Genomic DNA, 20,615 nt, shown 5'->3' on the forward strand with positions numbered 1-20,615 from the left:
ATTTGCGTCGACGATTTGGTTAAATTTCATTCAAGATGGTCAGGTGAATACTTGTTGCATAATGTTTCCTTTTTATCCGACACCTGAAAGACAGTATTAATTTGATTTGATGGGGTTGTTATGTACAACTAGAAACACATTTTTCATTGTCTGCGATGTTCTGCCTAGCATGTGTGTACAGTTTTATGCAATTCGACTGAAATGTGTGATTGAAAAAAAAAAAGTGCAACACTATTTACTTTTGATCTCAAGTCTGAATCTTTTTTTTTTTTAATTGGACCAATGTGCAGTTTTATGTTATTTTTGTATTTGACTGGTATCTACCTGATTTGAAACTGTTTACAGTGATGCTAAACCTGAACAGAACTGTGTACAGTTACTTTTATGTTTTTTGACAAGTGTGTGATTTTAAACAAAAACAACACTGTTTATGTGGATGCCAAACCTGAAACACAGTATTAATTTGACTTATGTATCTGTATGACTTGTGCTGGCGTGCATGTGTGTAGTTACTTTTTTTGCTTCCTGGCTCAAGTGTGTATTATTCAAAACATTTTTCTAGGGCTCAACACTATTCCTTATTTGATTTTGAGATCTGATGCTAAGTGTGTGGGTGTGTGTACAGTTCTGTTCTTTTTTACACTTTGACGGTATTGATGTGTAAACTGTTACCATTCATTGATTCTAACCCTCAACAGCAGTATTAATTTGGCTAATGATTGGAAACACTAATTCACTTATTGTCTGAGATGTGCTTTTTGACTGAAGTGTGCAATTTGAAACAGATTCAACACTGTTCATGTTGATGCCATAGCTTTTTGACTGAAGTGTGCAATTTGAAACAGATTCAACACTGCTTATGTTGATGCCATAGCTTTTTGACTGAAGTGTGTGCCTTAATCAGTGCTGGTTAGCATGTCTTTACAGTTTATGATTTTTTATTTAAGCATGTGATTTTAGTAAGAACTAATAAATACCTTGACAAGTGTGTGCTTTAAAACAGAAACATAACTTCTGTGGATGCCAAACCAGAAAAACAGTATTAATTTTACTTATGTATCTATCTGATTTGTGCTGGCAGGAATGTGTGTAGTTACTTTTTTGTTTTTGCTTTCTGACTGAAGTGTGTATTATTGAAAACATTTTCAAGGGCTCAACACTGTTCCTTATTTGATCTTGAGATATGATGCTTAGTATGTGGGTGCATGTACAGTTCTTTTCTTTTTACACTTTGACAGTATTGATGTGTGAACAGTTATTGTTCATTGATTCCAAACCTCAACAGCAGTATTAATTTTGCTAATGATTGAAACACCGATTCACTCGCTTTTTGACTGAAATGTGCAGTTTGAAACAAGATTCAACACTGCTTATGTTAATGCCATAGCTTTTTGACTCAAGTGTGTGCCTTAATCAATGCTGGTTAGCATGTCTGTATAGTTTATGCTTTTTTTTATTGAAGCATGTGATTTTAGTAAGAACTAATAAATACATTGTTGTTGCCGTAACGTTTTTGTTCTTAAGACTTTTTTTTTTAAGCTTGCGTGTGTCTTATCTGAGACATTTCTTAATTGTGAAGAATCTGGTGAGTGATTGTCAGAATGAGTGTGTATCTGTGTAATGGCTCCTTTGTTTAGTCAACAAAGTTAATATGTTGAGCCCAGCTGTCCTAAACGGAAAAATATGTGTCTGGTTTGTCTCAAAACAGTAACGTTTCACAAAATTGAACAAAACTGTTGAAAACACACCTACTGGAGCTAACAAAGGCAGAGATTAGGTACAAATCAAAAGTAATGTGTTAAATATCACACTCACACCAGCTTCACATTCACAGAGTGACAGATTGGTAAAAATTAAAATACATATAATGTGTTCAACGCTTTATTTAACTGAACTGTCATTGTCAACATATATATAAAAATTAAAAACAAAAAACACGTAACACTGAATTCAGGGAAATTTTTAGTTACTGTCTTCAGCAGCACTAAAGTAAAACGAAATAGAAAAAATAAAAAAGAAGAACAAAAAACACACACACACATTACACATTTACAGGTTCACAATAAATGTTCTAAGGTAATATCAAAGTAAGCACTAAAGCAGACACCAGACTTGATCCCAAAAAGGAAAAAAGAATCGCTTCTCCAAACATAAACATACAAAGTTAGAAATACCATTTCTCGAATAACAATGAAATGAAAACTCACACACACTGAAGCAGAAATAATAGGTAATCTAAAACTAAAGAGCTTCACACATAAACATACACAGTTAGAAATAGAACTACAAGTTCTTGAATAATAACAAAATCAAAACTCATGCACACACTCCCGAATCATCGAGCGGCGCATATATAAGTTGCTCATAACGCCTTCTGAAGTCACCTGTCGCATGTCTGTCTGTCTGTCTGTCTGTCTGTCTATCTGTTTGTCTATCTGTTTGTCAATCTGTTTGTCAATCTGTTTCTCTGTCTCACTCTTTCTGTCTGTCTATCCCCCTCTCTCTAGATCTCTCTCTCTCTCTCTCTCTCTCTCTCTCTCTCTCTCTCTCTCTCTCTCTCTCTCTCTCTCTCTCTGTCTCTCTCTCAGACAATAAAGGTCAGTTTCAGTTTCAGTTTCCCTCTGTCTGGTATTTGTGTCATGGCTAAGCTTTAAAAGTTTTCACAGCCGGTGTAATACGAAATTTTTACTCCACGAAAAATTTACTCCGGAGTAAATATTTTGTACGAAATTCTTACTTCGAGTACACTTTTCGTACGAGAAAAAAACTCCCCAAGGCACGAAAAAATTACTCCCTCCACGAAATTTTTACTCCCCATTTTTTTTACTTCCAGTAAAAATCTCGTACGCAAAAATGGGATGCTGGCGAAGGGATAATGCCAATAAGTGATCTCGCGCACACGAATGTCGCGCTACCCTCCTTCCACCCCTTCCACCACCAAGACTAACAGGGGACAAGGGAGTAAACATTTCGTACACCTGGCATGGGAAGTTAAATTGCTCGTGTTGGGGTGAAGTAATTTATTCGTTATTTATTCGTCAGGGGAGTAACATTTTTGTACGAAATGTTTACTCGGAACTCACCTGTCTTGGGGAGTAATTTTCTCGTGCAATGGGGGAGTGCTTTTTTCGTAAAGGGAGTAACTTTTTCGTACGAAATGTTTACTCCGGAGTAAAAATCTCGTGGGAGTAATTTTCTCGTGTTACAGGGATTGAATCGACTCAACCTCGCTGGTACAAATCCCACCATATCAGTTTTTGTGTCCTATCCAGTTACTTGAAAAAGGGAAGTATATCGCCATTGCAGCTCCAAACGCAGTGGTGTTGGGGGTTTCAGTCTGAGAGTTTAGAGCCTTGAATAACACGTTTTAATACTGGCGGAAGGGACAGCCTGAAGGTAGGTTATTTTCCGATATTATTTGTTTCGGAAGTGCAGTATTTTAGTTTTCAATGTACAGTACGCATTACTTTCTGTCAAAATTTAAAACCAAGTCGATGCAAGCCAGCTACATCAGACTTCAGAAGAGTGTTTGTCCAACCTAAATTTAAGGTCGAGGAAGTTTGAGCTGAGTAGACAGGGCAGAAGTATAAACTTAGGACACACACACACACACACACACACACACACACACACACACACACACACACACACACACACACACACACAACTAATAATTGCGACATTTTTTGTACAAAAACTAAAACATTCATTCTCGTGATATTTCATTCAAAATGTCTCGGCCATTAAGGCATTCAAATTGGCTATATGGTAAACTGTTCAGATCAAATATTTATTTCACAGGGATTACGTGACCGCCGCTGAAGTAAGGTTACCCCAAAATAGACCTGACCAAAAACGTATGGTACTAATGAGAAAATCCACGAAAATTTAGAATAGGCATAACTTGGTGAGGGGTTGCTTCGATTTTGCTTTAAATTTGAGCACGAACTCAGAGTAAACATGATAAATCTATATATTTTTGAATTCAGGATATGACAAAGAATGCAATGTAATCATTTTTAAATCTGTTGTAAAAATTTCTATTCTAATCAAAAATGTCTGAATTTTAATGAACAAATCAATTAATTGAATTTTAGCAACCAAGCTAAACTGCAGTCCCGTAGTCCGGACCGGGTCAAATATTTGCTTGACCAAAATTTCATTCAATGTGATTGAAAAATGAGATTGCCACAATGCCACCTCATTTTTTTCAAAGCCGAATATGATGTCATCAAAGAAATTTATCGAAAAAGTGAAAACAAAAACCGAATCTCGAAAAATCATCTGTCACGTATTTTTCTGTGCACGTACATACATTTCCGCTCATACACAACCATGTCTGTATGCAGCGTTTTCCAGCCATTCATATATGCACGACACATCCAGGCTTGCTTTCGTGTAGTCAAGCAAATAGGTCAAAGTAACACCCCTGACGTCGACACCCCTGCAGCCGTGACCCGTGACGAGGAATGCTGAGACAACCCCGCCACGAAGCCGGACCGCACGTCCGAGATAAACTGTGTTGTATGACTGTGTGACATACTGACCAACTCGCGATCGATTCATCTTGTGAAAACACGAACTGAACAAAGACATACATCGCTGTGCCAGCGAACAATAACATGGGCAACCCATGCTATGCACTCTTTGTACATACTATCGCGTCTCGATCTCCCCTCCCACCAATCCCAACCTGAGTATGGCTGCCAGCTTCACAGTAAACTATGTGTCAGTCAGTGTCAGTCAGTGTCAGTGTCAGTGTGACAGTTTACACTGACTGAAAAGTTTTCAAATTATCGTTCAAAAAAGCACAACGAGGCTTTGAGAACTACACAGCAACACTGAGTTTCTTCGCCACTTTTAGTGCAGAGACTCCAGGGCCTGGGGATTCTTTTTGATCGCACCACACGATAAAAATGTATTGGGAAATCGTAGCTAAATACGTCATGCACGTGGGAGCTACAGCTCATGAAGGCAGAAGAATAAGAAGAAGCTCGTTTTTTCGCGTTGTCTGTTCCAGTGATTTTTCAGGAAGACGCCGACGGCGAAGCATAATCAGTCAAAAACACCGCAGCAATGGAATGGAAATTGGGCAAGGCTGGCAACGGCGGCTTGATTTGTTTTGGGCTCGGGGCTTTCCTGTTTATTGTGGGGTTTTCGATCGCTAACTGGGTGACACTGGACGACTCTGACTACCGAGCTGGGCTATGGCGATACTGCGGGGAGTCACTCTGTCGCAAAGTCTCTAGCTCCTCCTTCAAGTTCTTTGGGAATAGCTTACCAGGTAAAATGTTGTTGATTGATTGATTGATTGGTTGGTTGGTTGGTTGGTTGGTTGATTCCTTGATTGATGGAAAATCATTTTCTATTATAGGTTTACTGCAAGTAAGCGTCAGTATGTTAATTCATGCATGATGACATTATACATGTTATTTGTATTTTTGACCAAAATACGACATTTTACACAGATCGAGCAGTCGATGTGAGCAATGACTGTCGAAGTCTGTGTAGGATGTCATATTTTGGTCAAAAATACAAATAGCAGTTATGTATCAATCGATTTCAATCAGAGTTCCTTTTTACATTTTGTCAAGTTATGACTCAATGTATCAACATAGACGGGGAATCGAGACATGATGAGGGTGGTGGTGGTGGTGGTGGTGGTGGTGTGTGTGTGTGTGTGTGTAAGTGTATGTGCGTGTGTGTGTGTGTGTGTGTGTGTGTGTGTGTGTGTATATATAGAGCGATTCAGAGAAAACTACTGGACCGATCTTCATGAAATTTTACATGAGTTCCTGGGTATGATATCCCCGGACATTTTTTTTTATTCTTTTCGATAAATGTCTTTGATGACGTCATATCCGGCTTTTTGTGAAAGTCAGTTGAGGCAGAACTGTCACGCTCTGTGTTTGAATTCTTTCCATACAGCCTGGTTTCAGTTTACCCAAGGCTTTGCGTGCCTGGCCGTCATCACGCTTATTTGTGACGGCATTGCCCGTGGACTGTTCGTCTTCTGTGACCAACCTAAAGCGTACCTCTGGGCATCAATCGGTCTGGACGTTGCGACAGGTATTACGGACAACGTTGTTAGACACTTTGGGGAGAAACAAACTCACATACATCAGTTTCATCCAACTTACAATGTGAAAATAAAATGTTTAGTCCCAAGCATATATACAAGAATGTAGGCGGGCGCGGGTGTGGTTGTGGGCTTGTGTTTATGATTGTGTGTGTGCGGCCGGTGTGTGTGTGTGTGTGTGTGTGTGTGTGTGTGTGTGTGTGTGTGTATCTATGCCTATGTGCGTTGGTGTGTGTGTTTCAATGTTTATTGTTTATTTCCAGCTGTCCTAGCATTTTCAGCTGCTGCCCTATTTGGTGCTCACGTGGAGGAGGACAAATTCATGGACATGTCGCTGAGCTGGGGATTCGCTCTCGACATAATCGGAGGTATTCTCATCTCTTTTGCCGCTGCTTGCTTCCTCGCTGAAACCCGAATCCATTTTTGAGAGCAACTGACACCAAGATCAACTTACTTTCGGTCATTAGACCATCCGGTCTATGCTGGATTCATGTTTTGAAGTCAGTTCTGAGGCTACTTTGGTTTTAAAAAAAAAGAATTGTTCATTATTCTGTTTATAAATTGTAATAAATTGTGCAAACAAAACACTGCAACACTTTTTATTTTACCTACTCACGTTATTTGATCTTATCTTTCTGTGCCTTTACATGCATTTGACTTGGCTCTTTTTTTGTACTTTTTGGATGACAATTTCTGTCACAAATGTCGCGTGTACCGAATGAGGTTCCACTTCAAAAATCGACCCCATAAAACAACAACAACAAAGCCTCAGAATGGGCAAAACACAATAACTTTGACGTACGAGAAGAAAGTCCTTTTAGTTATTTATCAAGAACAGGTGATTTTACAGGGCTTTATGACTTACTTCTGGTGTTACGGAATTCGGAATTGCGACTGATGTAGGTACAAACCGCGTTTCAGGTCAAAACCGGCAGTTTTTGCGACAATTTACACGGGTTTCACGGCAAAAAGCACTCTCTCAGATATAGCCCAGTGGATTATTACAGCAAAAGTGAATTTTTTTGTGTCCGAAATAAAACATTCATGCCCGTGTGATTTGATTCAAACTTCCTACCTGGCACACTTTTTAGATCGAAGATTTGTTTCACAAGGCTCATGTCAGTCAGGGGTCGATTTTGAGGGTAGGGCCTACACTCATTAATTTTAAGCGGTGGTCGTGCACCTGATAATGTGGCAATACTGAATTGTTTTCTGAGTTTATTATTATTAAAGGTGTTATTGGTAATGTATACAACCAGTACAACCATTCATTTTGTTCCTGGCTCCAACGGAGCCCTGTACATAGAAGCATTTGCTTTACCACAGGCATTTATTATGACATTTTTTTGGTCAAAACCTGCTTTTTGTGGTCCAAGAAAGATGACAGCTTGATTATGTTGAAGCAAAGGATAAAGCAACTATTCCGGTGGATGTTTACAGCTGTTTTTGTTCAGAACGATTGTTTTATTAATTAACTAATTAAGCCTGTGTTTGCGTGCGTAACAGACTACATTTTCATATTTAGATGAATCTGAGTAACTAATTTTGTTTACTCCTCAATTGTATACATGAATTGTAAACTTCTTTTTTTTAATATTATAATTTTTGATTATGTAAACTCAAGCTTAAGAGTTAAGCAACAATTTTATATAACAACATATTAATTATCTCCGTTTGATTATTATGCTTTATTTATGAAAAGCATGTCTATTCAGCTAACCGTCACTCGATGTTCAATGTCTTTGAGTACGGCTCAGGTTCAGCCCGGGGATTACTTTGAAAATTATACATGTTTTAATCATAAAGTTAATGTTTATCACTTGCCACACAAGTCAGATATGGCGCGATATGGCAACAATTAATAAAATGAGATTGCGAATGGCTCGATCAGCAATGTTAATGCAGATACAGAACGGTTTGGTTTTATAATTGCTGCTAGCATCAGTTTGGACATTATTCGGTGTTGACCTTTGTACACATTCTTGGAAGCCTTTTCTTTGATATGCAAAACAATTTGCATCATATCATCATCATCAGAATTGTTGATTACTCCCAAATCTGCGTCGATCTTATTCCGATACAACCCGTATGACACAGTTAACCAGGCAAATAAATATTTATGAATAATTACTCACAAGTAAAATGAAGTTAAGAAGATCAAAGGTGTCCCTGCTAAGCACCCGTCCTGTTTTATTGCAATCTAAATAATTGAACCTAATAGCATTCACTACTTTCTGCAGTATGCCAATGGAATAGTCAATATCAGGAAATGAACAACTTCCGGTATTACAAACATAAAAAGGAATTTTCATGTCGACAGATATAATTCAATATTATTGAAGACACCAGAGACATCAATGGACCATGCGCTTGTTGCCTTACTATCCTTTTTTTCATTTTTTTTTTCAAGCTTTCCAGATTTTTCCTTGGAAATTGAATCGAAGATGAATTAACTGATATTTAACGCAAATCATGTCGACATGCTGTTCTTTTAGGTTGAAATAGGTTTCATAAAGCCGAGATGCGTGTCCGCACCTGTCCTTGTATCTAAAAGCTAATGTATTAATTTAACTTGTGCTCCTTTGTTGTTTAACAGATTCCACGGATTTGTTAAACATGAATGAGAATAAAACACTGTTTAAACCAAATACTTGTCTTCCAGTATTTTTGGTGGATATTAAGTCTCAAGTGGTTACTTTTTGCTTCAAGTGGCGGCTGAGAGACGATGTGAATGTAGCGAATGTAAGTGTTCATCATATAGCTATTTTTCCACCAGTCTACATGTGTGTCAGTATACACTGAAGTGGGCTTGTCCCCCCCCCCCCACACACACACATAAACGCACACACACACATAGAAACACCCACACCCACACACACTATGCTGTAAAGCACCTTAACCCTAGGACAAAGCCCCATATTAAACAGTTTTAGTGATGTGTGCTGCCGCTTTTGAATGTCATTGACTTTTCTCATCTTTCGAATGAAAACAAAATAACGAACATCTGTGACATGAATCAAAGTAACAACAACAAAAGCAAGCAAATGGACAGCAACTCATTTATTAAGCAACATAGAAAAACAACTGTTGAGTTTAAATTATGTACATTAATTTAAACTTGACAAAAAGGCAATGTTTATGTAATGTTAATAATAAAAATAGGCGGATTTTGCTCTCTTGTACAAACGTCTGCTGAAGAAAATAGAGTTTTTAGCCACTTAACCCTCGGGTACATTTTGTTACTGATGCTGAGGTGAGGGTTGCGATTTCATGCAGAGAAATGTCCATGAGGTCATGTCGGGAGTGCGCTTAAGTGAATCAGATACACTGCTCAACCCATTCAATGGCTGAATGACAAGAGAAAAATGAAATACTTCACACGTAAAACAATATATAAAATATGACTGAAAAGTATTTAGAAACACCAATGAGAGAGACAGCTTTACCAGGATAAGAAAGCTTGCACATGTTTCAAAATTATAAAAAAAAAAAAAAAAACATGCTTACAACAAATACATACACACTCACCAAAAGGCTAATAGGTAAGTCATCCAGGTTCTTATCTTTTTTAAACGCCATAAATATGTTATTACTGATATTCATAGGATAGACACTGTGCAAAGCTGTGATAGCACGACAAAGAAATAACCTTATTTATCTCTTAGAATTAATTTGTTTGTTTGTTTGTTTATTTGTTGCTTAACGTCCAGCCGACTACGCAGAGCCATATCAGGACGAGGAAGGGGGGGATGAAGGGGGCCACTTGTCAAGCGATTCCTGTTTACAAATGCACTAACCCATTACTTGTGTCCCAGCAGGCTTTAGTAAAACTAAATTAATACCTACTGGAAGATTACCAGTTTCCAGTATGTTAAAATAGGCTTAACCTATCTACTGCTGGACTTACATCAGAACACTAACAGATTAAACTATACATGAATCGCGAGACAAGCGGCAAGAGAAGAGATTTTTGGAAAAAATACAGGTGAATGAGCAAGAAGGCAGAAAAAAGAAAAGAATTCATGAAGAAAAAGAGAACATGACAGGAAAGAGGAACCAAAAATCTACCTAACAGCAAACTAGAAAGCTCCTGCGGTTCCAAAAACAGGAGGGGCCTTTAATTTCATAACCGCAGTGCCCCACTGCGGGACTTAGAATTAATACGTCCGGATTTTGATTAATGATATAACACGTACAGGTATTTAAATTTCTTTCTTTCTTTATTTGGTGTTTAACGTCGTTTTCAACCATTCAAGGTTATATCGCGACGGGGAAAGGGGGGAGATGGGATTGGGGAAAAGGGGGAGATGGGATAGAGCCACTTGTTAATTGTTTCTTGTTCACAAAAGCACTAATCAAAAAATTGTTCCAGGGGCTTGCAACGTAGTACAATATATGACCTTACTGGGAGAATGCAAGTTTCCAGTACAAAGGATTTAACATTTCTTACATACTGCTTGACTAAAATCTTTACAAACATTGACTATATTCTATACAAGAAACACTTAACAAGGGTAAAAGGAGAAACAGAATCCATTAGTCGCCTCTTACGACATGCTGGGGAACATCGGGTAAATTCTTTCTCGTCCCAACCAATATGGGACTCCCCCTAGCCCGCGGGGGGATTAATACGTCCGGATTTTGATTAATGATATAACACGTACAGGTATTTAAATGTACGTAGGTTTTGGGTTTTGTAATGTCTTATGTCCATACACAACAAGGAACATAGTCACGATTTTCCTCAATAATACTTTAACAAAATTAAGAAAAACTAAAAACCAGCTGGCACAGGCTACTAAATTCAAAGTGTATCATAGGTGCACCACTGTTTATCTCCCTTGTCACAATAGCGTTATTGTGTATAACTTGCACGTTTATTTGTATGAATTTTCTTTTAAGGGTTAAGCAATATTTTCAGAAACAATGAGCAGCAAACAAAAAAGTAATTTGCATATTTCCCATAACAGAGAAGTCTACCTTTGACCTGAAAATCAAATGGGCACATGTACCATACTGCTTATAATATATGCTGGAAAAGCATCACACGAGTCTGGTTGAAAAAATACAAACACAGAAGAAAGTGTAACCTACACCCATGCTCAGTTTCAAAATGGCTCTCAAAAACTTGTAATATAAAAATGATAATTATACCGTGTCACCGAGAAAAACTCAACAGTTGAAAGAACAAAATATAGGTCCAAGCACGGGTCGAGTATTTGTAAATAGCTGTTCATCTTTGGGAACGTCCAAGAGCACCAGGTCCTACTGCGATATACAATATGAGAAAACAATAGCAACAACACAAAGACAAATAACAGTACATTGGATCAACTTATCATACATGTAAACACAATTTTATTTCTAACTAACAGACTTCAAACAATATACAACGCATTATCATTTTGCACTCACACAAAAATATAAGCATGACTTCCGATTCTGCGTGTAAAAACGTTTGATGTCAAATATGTTCAGGCTCAGCTGTAACTGAAATGAATTGTTCTCTATAGTACTGATAAACAAGAGACAAGTACAAGTATGGTGGATAGAAGATCGGACGAAAGGCCCTTTAGCACAACTTTAAGACTAACACTTGAAAGGAGGAAATGGGACAGAGAAAGGGAAGTAATAAAGAGAATTTGGCCTCTTAGCAAAGTCAGTTACACAGTCAATAACCGACCGCGGTTTGTGGAACGATCCCATTAGTTGAGAATAAAAACGATCTGCGAGGAACAGCAGAAAAAGAAGAAGAGTTTGACTGCTGACTCTTTCCGCCGTTAGTTGATCTTCTATTCTAATGATTACTTGTAATGTTTGAGGAAGGTTGAAATCTCTCGTGACAGCTGGTATGTAGAGATGGGTGTAGTCGGTACAGCAATGATGATACTGTCAAAACTATACATGGATGTAAGCCTACATCGCACACATAAACAGCGACACAGAAGTCTAATAGAAATGCAACACACAATAAGGCAAACCTAAATCTCACAAGATGGAAACAGTCCAAAACAAAGCATCAACTATTACTTTAAGAAAACTAAATCGCATATTCCATTGGAAATTGTATTTCAACAAGAACTTGCGCTACGAAAGGTTTATCCCCATTGTCATTAGTTAGATTGTTGTTGAATTAAAAAGTAATTTAATGGAAATGTAACCTGTAATGTAAAAAAAAAAAATAAAAAAAAAACCATCAACTATAACACGAGGATTAAAACGGTCGGAAAAATACACAGATCACTAGATAGTCTTATCAAAAACACAGTGAAAGCCAAGCATTAGAAGTTAAATGTCATTCTGCATGGAACAGAATCGTAGTACCAAGAGGAGAACATCCCTCCAACCCAACCGCAATGTATGTTACATTTCAGAACAGACAAGCTTGAATGTGTGTATACTTAAACAAAATTATGCTTTTATAGTTTCACAGTAAAATAAACACAACTGTTATCAGCAGACTTAGAAGGGGAAACGAACAATAGACAGACAAAATATATCTATACAAAACAACTGGACATGAAAATTGCTTGTGAGGGCTATGTTTGGACAGAAAAGAAGAGTCATATAGGCCAAGCTTAGTATATATAAAGCACGCTCTTGGTGTTGTTTCCTGATGAAAAGTGTAGACTTAGAATTAGCCTTTAGAACATGATGCGAGTTCTGGACACAAATATGATATCTTGTCTCTCTCAAACACACACTGACAAATTCACACACACACACACACACACACACACACACACACACACACACACACACACGCGCGCACACACACACTCTCTTTCTCTCTCTCTAATACACACACGCGCAGACGAACGAACTCTCACACACACACACACAACCACACACACAGACACACACACACGCACACACACACATTATCTCTCTCTCTCTCTCTCTCTCTCTCTCTCTCTCTCTCTCTCTCTCTCTCTCTCTCTCTCTCTCTCTCTCCGTCCTCAAAACAACGAGATCAACAACTACAACGAATCACGTAAGATACACTCTAACAAAGTTCCTTTAAAGAAATCAAGTTCAGAAAAGTACCATCCAATCGCCATCAACGATTTTGTCACACTGAGTCAACGCAACTACACCGCCATTGCTGCATAGAAGAACATATGTTGACACAATGACGACAACGACGTTTTCAATGACGTTCAGCGACGGCGTATGTACTCCACCAGGAAACAGACGGCGGACAGAGCGATGAAAATGCCGCCAATGATGTCGAAGGCGAAGCCAAAGTGAAGATTAACACCGCTGTATTTTTCAACTTCACTGCCGAAGACGACCGCCGCCAAAAATGCCAGGGTGGCTGCAAAGGATTAAACAGTTCTTTCAGATTCTGATACCGTCCTGAAAATATGTGATGGCTTGTTTTTTTAAGATTTTGATTCCATCCTAAAAATCTGTCATAACATATTATCTTCAGGTTTTAATACCGCCCTCAAAACATGTTCTAGCATCAGCATGTTTTGTTCATATCTTGTTTATATAGCGTCCTGAAAGTATGTAACACCTTGTTTTTTTCTTCATATTTTGACAATAAATTGAAAACTTTTGACATGCATGAAAAAAAGCTATTTTAATGACAGAAAAAATGACGTATGAGCACTAAATGCATACTAAATGTGCAGAGAGGTATGCAGAACCAATCTCCTGAGAGAACAACAAGCTTTGAAATGAACAAGCGACTTTCATCCTACATGTCCGCTGGTAATAGACGAACTCCGGAAATAACTCTGTCGAGTTTGTATGGTATGTGAAAGAGTGAATTCTCTTGCTTATATTGGGGCAAGCTTTCCCACGTGACAGTCACTAGCGAGGGGTGTTAGTGACTCAAACACCTAGACAAGGAGCACGTGTCGAAAGTCTGCCTCAATAAAAGCAAGTGTATTCACTCTTTGTATGGCACAACTCATACATACCCGACAGAGTTATTTTCGAACATTGTCTATTCCCATTGAGCTACATCCCACAAACATACTGTCAGAACGTTTGGCACAATGTAGGTACATTATTCTGAACAGCATGTCCAATAGTTGTTTTACCATTTAAACCTCAACAAATTGAGAGTAATACCTAATAATTATACTGGACTCGCAACGAAATATACAAACAAATGACAATGAACAGCCAAAGACGAAGGATCATTGACGTTACCTGTCGCACAGTCCAGAATGACGGAGATGAGGAGGAACTTCCTGGGTTTGCCACAGAGGAAGAGGATGCGGATGATGAAATCAGCCATAAGGGCAATGAGGGCCAAACATGCCAGAGCCTGTGTCCCTTTGTACCAGCCTGCAAAAGAGGCATTTTGAAATTACCCAAACAACACAAAGGCATCTTTAAATCACTCAACCTACATAAGAGACAGACACACAGGCATCTTGAAATTACCCAGCCTATAAAAAAAGGACACATAGGCATCTTGAAATTACCAAGCCTGCAAATAAAACATCAGACATCTTGAAATCCCCCAGACTGCAAGAAAGACACAGAGGCTTATTGAAATCATCGGACACCCAGACTGCGAAAAAGACACTCAGGCTTATTGAAATCACCCAGCCTGCAAAAAAAAAAAAGACACAGGCAACTTGAAATTATCCAGCCCTGCAAAAAAGACACACAGCATCTTGGCATCTTGAAATCACCCAGCCTGCAAAAAAGACACACACATCTTGAAATTATCCGCCTGCAAAAAAGACACACATGCAACTTGACATTACCCAGCCTGCCGAATTCAAAAATAAGAACAACCCACAGGCATCTTGAAATTATTCAGCCTTCAAAACAAAACAAAAACACAGGGATCATGAAATTACCCAGCCCTCAAAACAAAAAAACACCCAGGCATCTTGAAATTACTCAGCCTGCAACAAAAAAAAACACCACACAGGCATCTTGAAATTACCCAACCTGCAAAAGAGATACACTGGCATTTTGCAATTACCAAGCCTGAAAAAAGACACACAGGCATTTTGAAATTACCAAGCCTGCAAAACAAAAACAAACAAGTTGCGTAAGGCGAAAATACAACATTTAGTCAAGCTGTCGAACTCACAGACTGAAACTGAACGCACTGCATTTTTTTCACCAAGCCCGTATATACTCGTCAGTCCACCGCTCGTGGCAAAAGCAGTGAAATTGACAAACCAGAATAGTGCGGTAGTGGTTGCGCTGAGGAGGATAGCACACTTTTCTGTATTTCTATTCTTGTTAACTTTCTGAGCTTGTTTTTAATCCAAACGTATCATATATATGTATATGTTTTTTGAATCAGGAACCCACATGGAATAAGATAAACATGTTTTTAAATCGATTTCGGAAATTTGATTTTAATCATAATTTTCATATTTTTAATTTTCAGAGCTTGTTTTTAATTTGAATATAACATATTTATATGTTTTTAGAATGAGAAAATAATCAAGAATAAGATGAAATTGTTTTTGGATCGTTTTATAAAAAAATATTTTAATTACAATTTTCAGATTTGTAATGACCAAACCAATTAATTAATTTGTAAGCCTTCATGCTGAAATGCAATACCAAAGTCCGGGCTTTGTCGAAGATTACTTGACCAATTTTCTACCAAATTGGTTGAAAAATGAGAGCGTGACAGTGCCGCCTCAACTTTCACAAAAAGCCGGATATGACGTCATCAAAGATATTTATCAAAAAATGAAAAAAACTGGTGGAGATATCATACTCAGGAACTCTCATGTTATGTTTTATGAAGATCAGTCCAGTAGTTTCTCGGAATCGCGTTATACACCCACACACACACACACATACACACACACATACATACACCACACCCTCGTCTCTTTAAAAATTGCTCGCTCTTTACGTAGGGCACCTAGGATGTTCCCGTTTGGTGAGCGTTCAAATGGAAGGGTGTTTGTATTGTGTGTAAAAGCCTGACAGTATCTGTAATGGTTTACGGGAGGCTTACTGTCCGGGCGTGATTTCCGGTATTGAATATTCATAACAGCCGTCCAGCACCAAAACGAGGCGCCATTGTTGTAGAGGAGCAAGTCCACGAAAATAAATTCTTTGAAAATTTCTCACGCTCGACAGAAAGCAGCCAGGATGTTCCCGTTCGGTGAGCGTTCAAATGGAAGTATGCTTGTACTGTATGTAGACGCTCGGGGAGCTCTGCGATGGTTTACGGGAGGCTTACTGTGCCTTTAAATATCCAGTCTTGAGGAAACATTCATTTCCAAAAACAATACAGATAGAGTTTTGCTATGTGTTTTGAACAGACCCCAACACACAATAACATAGAATGTTCTTGGAACATGAAAAGATAATTTTTCATGAGCAGAATTCATAGGAAGTATTTGTTTTCAACTTGTGCAGAATTTCTAAAATCATTCTTCTGTTATTCATGTATACAGTGTCTTTTGTTATTGTGTTGAGACCTCATTTTTTGCGAAATGACACAATAAGTAAGAAAACAAGAGTTAGTTCAGGAGATGAGTATTTTCCTATGACGGCACCGATACTTCTTAGATTCTGATAATAAATCACTTTGAAAATGATCATTTTTTGCAAGGAAAAAGATGACAATGATAACATTCACACCCAACAATAATTACATGGTGATCAAAGTACCACAACAACAAAATGCTGAGAACTCAAAATAAGTTCTGGAACTACACTTTGTGCAACCTTTTTACATTTAGTCAAGTTTTGACTAAATGTTTTAACATAGAGGGGGAATTGAGACGAGGGTCGTGGTGTATGTATGTGTGTGTGTGTGTGTGTGTGTGTGTGTGTGTGTGTGTGTGTGTGTGTGTGTGTGTGTGTGTGTGTGTGTGCCTGTGTGTGTGTGTGTGTGTGTGTGTGACTGTGCGTGTGTGTGTGTAGAGCGATTCAGAGTATACTACTGGACCAATCTTTATGAAATTTTACATGAGAGTTCCTGGGTATGATATCCCCAGACATGTTTTTCTTTTTTTCGATAAATGTCTTTTATGACGTTATATCCGGCTTTTTGTAAAAGTTGAGGCGGCACTGTCACACCTTCATTTTTCAATCAAATTGATTGAAATTTTGGCAAAGCAATCTTCGACGAAGGCCGGACTTCTGTATTGCATTTCAGCATGGAGGCTTAAAAATTAATTAATGACTTTGGTCATTAAAAATCTGAAAATTGTAATTAAATTATTTTTTTTTATAAAACGATCCAAAATTACTTTTATTTTATTCTTCATCATGTTCTGATTCCAAAAACATATAAATATGTTATATTAAGATTAAAAACAAGCTCTGAAAATTAAAAATATAAAACTTATGATTAAAATAAAATGTCCGAAATCGTTTTAAAAACAATTTCACCTTATTCCTTGTCGGTTCCTGATTCCAAAAACATATATAGATATGATATGTTTGGATTAAAAACACGCTCAGAAAGTTAAAACGAAGAGAGGTAACGTAAAGCGTGCTATGCAGCACAGCGCAACCGCCACCGCGCTAAACAGGCTCGTCACTTTTACTGCCTTTTGCACTAGCGGCGGACTACGGTCATTGTGAAAACATGCAGTGCGTTCAGTTTCATTCTGTGAGTTCCACAGCTTGACTCAGTGTTCATTAATTAGTTTTAAGATGGGCAATCGGGTTGAAAGATGCGAAAGATGCAAATCAAGAAAAGGGCCATACAAAGGCCGTGAGACGAAGTACTTCCCACAACACTGAACAACTACCACTGCTACTTTTACCTCCATCTCCACTACCAACACTAACTACTACTACTATAAGTACTTCAAATGATGTGTATAAGACTCAACGAAGTAGCTTACTTCCATCATCGAAGGTATGGAAGTTTGAACTTGTGGTTTTCCCACAGGAGGAGGATCCACAGTGTTCCCACAGACCAATGCGGTAATTGCCCATGACGACCCAGTAAGGGACAGAGAATCCAGTGAGGAAGAAACAGGCCCCCGCCACGAAGCACGCCAGTCCCACTTTCCCCGCCTGCGTCAGGTTGTCCAGAACCATCTTGAAGCTGCGGATCTCCCTCTACTGGCGTTGTTGTTGTTGCTGCTTAAGGATCTTACCGCTGTGGATCTTACCGCTGTTGATCCTCCTCTGATGGTGGTGCTGTAGCTATGATGCCGTCCTGCTTGTTATGCCTGTCACTGTTGTGACAGAATAGAGAAGAAACTGATTTATCACAGAAGTTGATTCAAGAGCATACGAGCGGGCGCGCGCGCGCACACACACATACACACACGCAAACACACACACACACACACACACACACACACACACACACACACACACACACACACACACTCAGACCCAGCCGGACCCAACGACCGAGGGAAGAGGTAGTGTGCATACAGGTGAAGGGCCGGGTAGGACCTTGAAGGGTAATTTATAATAGAGGGTTTAAACGGTTGGTATACATTACTAGCCGTTTTCTAATAATACACATTGTTCTTGTGCTGCAAAAATGGCATTCCTCCTTCTTCGTTTCGCCAAGTGTTACTGGTTGGCTACAGTGTGTAATTTTTTGACACAAAATACAGTTTTACCGCAACTTGAGAAATCCCTTTACAGAAGCTGTATTTGGGGGGGAATGGAATATCCTTTATCCCTCGCAGAAAGCATGTGAATGCAAAGTACAATGAACGCGGAACGTTTTTAAACCAAATACCGTAAACAGATAAAATCGGACAAAACCACTATTTTTTCTTAACGGCAAGCGGTCAAACTCAGCAATACATACGCTGGTTTTGATGCCAGATAATATATAAGCGTATCATCGTTGACAGTGCCAGAGACATATCTATATGTCATTGACAGTGCTCAGTCTCGTCACGCCCTGTCCGATACACAATAGTCTTTGGGGAATCTGTGAGAGCGGTGTGTGTGTGTGTGTGTGTGTGTGTGTGTGTGTACGTGTGGTATGTGTGAGTGTGTGTTGTTTGTGTGTGTGTGTGTGTTTGTGTGCTGTCTGTGTGCTGTGTGTGTGTGTGTGTGTGTGTGTGCGTGTGTGCGTGTGTGCGTGCGTGTGTTCACTGCGTGCGTGCGTGTGTGTGTATGTGTGTGTGTAGTAGAAGGCGTTGCGTAGGCGTTGCGTACAAACGTGCATGCGTTTGTGTAAATGTGTGTGTGACAGTCAGATATGACGAAGTGCGTTCAAAGGCCACTCATCCCACAATCATCCGACTGAGCAAAGTGAAGTGTCGAACTGACTCTACACAAGCCATTGGCACATGACCTCCGGTTCGAGAGGGGGGAAAGTCAGTGCGGGTCAGGTCTTGTGCTTGCGTGTACACACGAAGTGGGTTTAAGTCACAGTGCGGGTCAGACCCCTGCCCCACCCCCCCCCCTCCCCACTTCTAACATCGTCCCCGCTCCCTAAACAAGTATAATGAGCCTGTGGCACAAATCCTTTGCAAACACACATTTGTAAACACAGCCTCGGTCCCGCCAAAAGTTCAGCAATTGCAACAGAGAGCTATCCTTAGCGGATTATGACTTTATTCAGTTATGCTGCAGAAAAACAGAAATGCTGGAGAAAAAAACCGATTTTTCTCCAGCTTCTTCTTCTTCTTCAGCGTTCCAGAATGTTCTGGTTACGTGTGAGCTCGTTTGCCCATTTGGGTTCCCCAAACTATACTCTGAGAGCATAGTCAGCTTCACTCCTCTTTCGTTGAGTAGGCATGCTGGGTTTGTTTGTTTGTTTGTTTGCTTAACGCCCAGCCGACCACGAAGGGCCATATCAGGGCGGTGCTGCTTTGACATATAACGTGCACCACACACAAGACAGAAGTCGCAGCACAGGCTTCACGTCTCACCCAGTCACATTATTCTGACACCGGACCAACCAGTCCTAGCACTAACCCCATAATGCCAGACGCCAGGCGGAGCAGCCACTAGATTGCCAATTTTAAAGTCTTAGGTATGACCCGGCCGGGGTTCGAACCCACGACCTCCCGATCACGGGGCGGGCATGCTGGGTATTTTCGTGTTTCCATAACCCACCGAACTCCGACATGGATTACAGGATCTTTTCCGTGCGCACTTGGTCTTGTGCTTGCGTGTACACACGAAGGGGGTTAAGTCACTAGCAGGTCTACACATAAGTTGACCTGGGAGATCGGAAAAATCTCTACTCCTAAAGGCTGACATAGTCCTATTTAATTAGTTTAATTACTTCCAGGGCTTTTCCCATCGTTGCGGGGATGTATAAATTAAGCTACCTGCAAAGTTTTAGGTTTGAAGTCCTTACCAATTACGATAAATAATTAATTCTTTATTGCATTGTTTAGCAACAGTTCTCCAGGACTTGGGCTATTTTTAGACCGCTGACGTCACTTCGTGACGTTTCGTAAACCAAAGATGGCGTTTGAGACTGTTCTGCTTACATTCGACACTATCGATCAACACCACTTTGCAATACTGAAATAATTTTTTCTGTGTTCGAAAGCTACAGCCAATCGTTATTATATCCCCTTAGGTACAGTTTTATAACATTATTGGCACATGTAAACAATATGAATTAATTAATGAACGCTAC

The 20,615-nt window shown here is 39.2% G+C and overlaps 3 protein-coding genes across 6 annotated transcripts in view; 1 reads left to right on the forward strand and 2 right to left on the reverse strand.

Moving 5' to 3' along the window:
• The first annotated feature begins 2,551 nt into the window (after positions 1-2,551).
• Positions 2,552-20,615, forward strand: part of LOC138966790 (uncharacterized) — a 42,977-nt gene continuing 24,913 nt past the window's right edge. Inside the window, exons 1-4 of one of the 2 annotated variants that reach the window (XR_011455761.1) lie at positions 2,552-3,396; positions 5,021-5,284; positions 5,929-6,069; positions 6,343-6,949. Coding sequence is in view for 1 of the 2 variants with exons in the window: in XM_070339129.1 (XP_070195230.1) it covers positions 5,077-5,284; positions 5,929-6,069; positions 6,343-6,506 (513 nt within the window). In the remaining variant the exon portion in view is untranslated. Of the gene's footprint in view, positions 3,397-5,020; positions 5,285-5,928; positions 6,070-6,342; positions 8,728-20,615 lie in introns of those variants that run through there. The other variant, XM_070339129.1, reaches the window with a different exon arrangement.
• Positions 9,125-20,615, reverse strand: part of LOC138966786 (pre-mRNA-splicing factor 38A-like) — a 325,120-nt gene continuing 313,629 nt past the window's right edge. Inside the window, exon 10 of the mRNA XM_070339122.1 lies at positions 9,125-10,229. The gene's annotated coding sequence lies outside the window, so the exon portion shown is untranslated. The remainder of the gene's footprint in view (positions 10,230-20,615) is intronic.
• LOC138966791 (uncharacterized) overlaps positions 9,565-20,615 on the reverse strand; it is an 82,757-nt gene continuing 71,706 nt past the window's right edge. For all 3 annotated transcript variants that reach the window (XM_070339134.1, XM_070339133.1, XM_070339132.1), the window contains exons 2-4: positions 17,887-18,225; positions 14,246-14,383; positions 9,565-13,397 (exon numbers count right to left, since the gene is read on the reverse strand). In XM_070339134.1, coding sequence (XP_070195235.1) covers positions 13,240-13,397; positions 14,246-14,383; positions 17,887-18,085 — 495 coding nt within the window. In that variant the 5' untranslated portion in view covers positions 18,086-18,225 and the 3' untranslated portion in view covers positions 9,565-13,239. The remainder of the gene's footprint in view (positions 13,398-14,245; positions 14,384-17,886; positions 18,226-20,615) is intronic.

The sequence above is a fragment of the Littorina saxatilis genome, linkage group LG5, assembly GCF_037325665.1.
Source record: "Littorina saxatilis isolate snail1 linkage group LG5, US_GU_Lsax_2.0, whole genome shotgun sequence".
Classification (NCBI taxonomy): Eukaryota; Metazoa; Mollusca; class Gastropoda; order Littorinimorpha; family Littorinidae; genus Littorina; species Littorina saxatilis.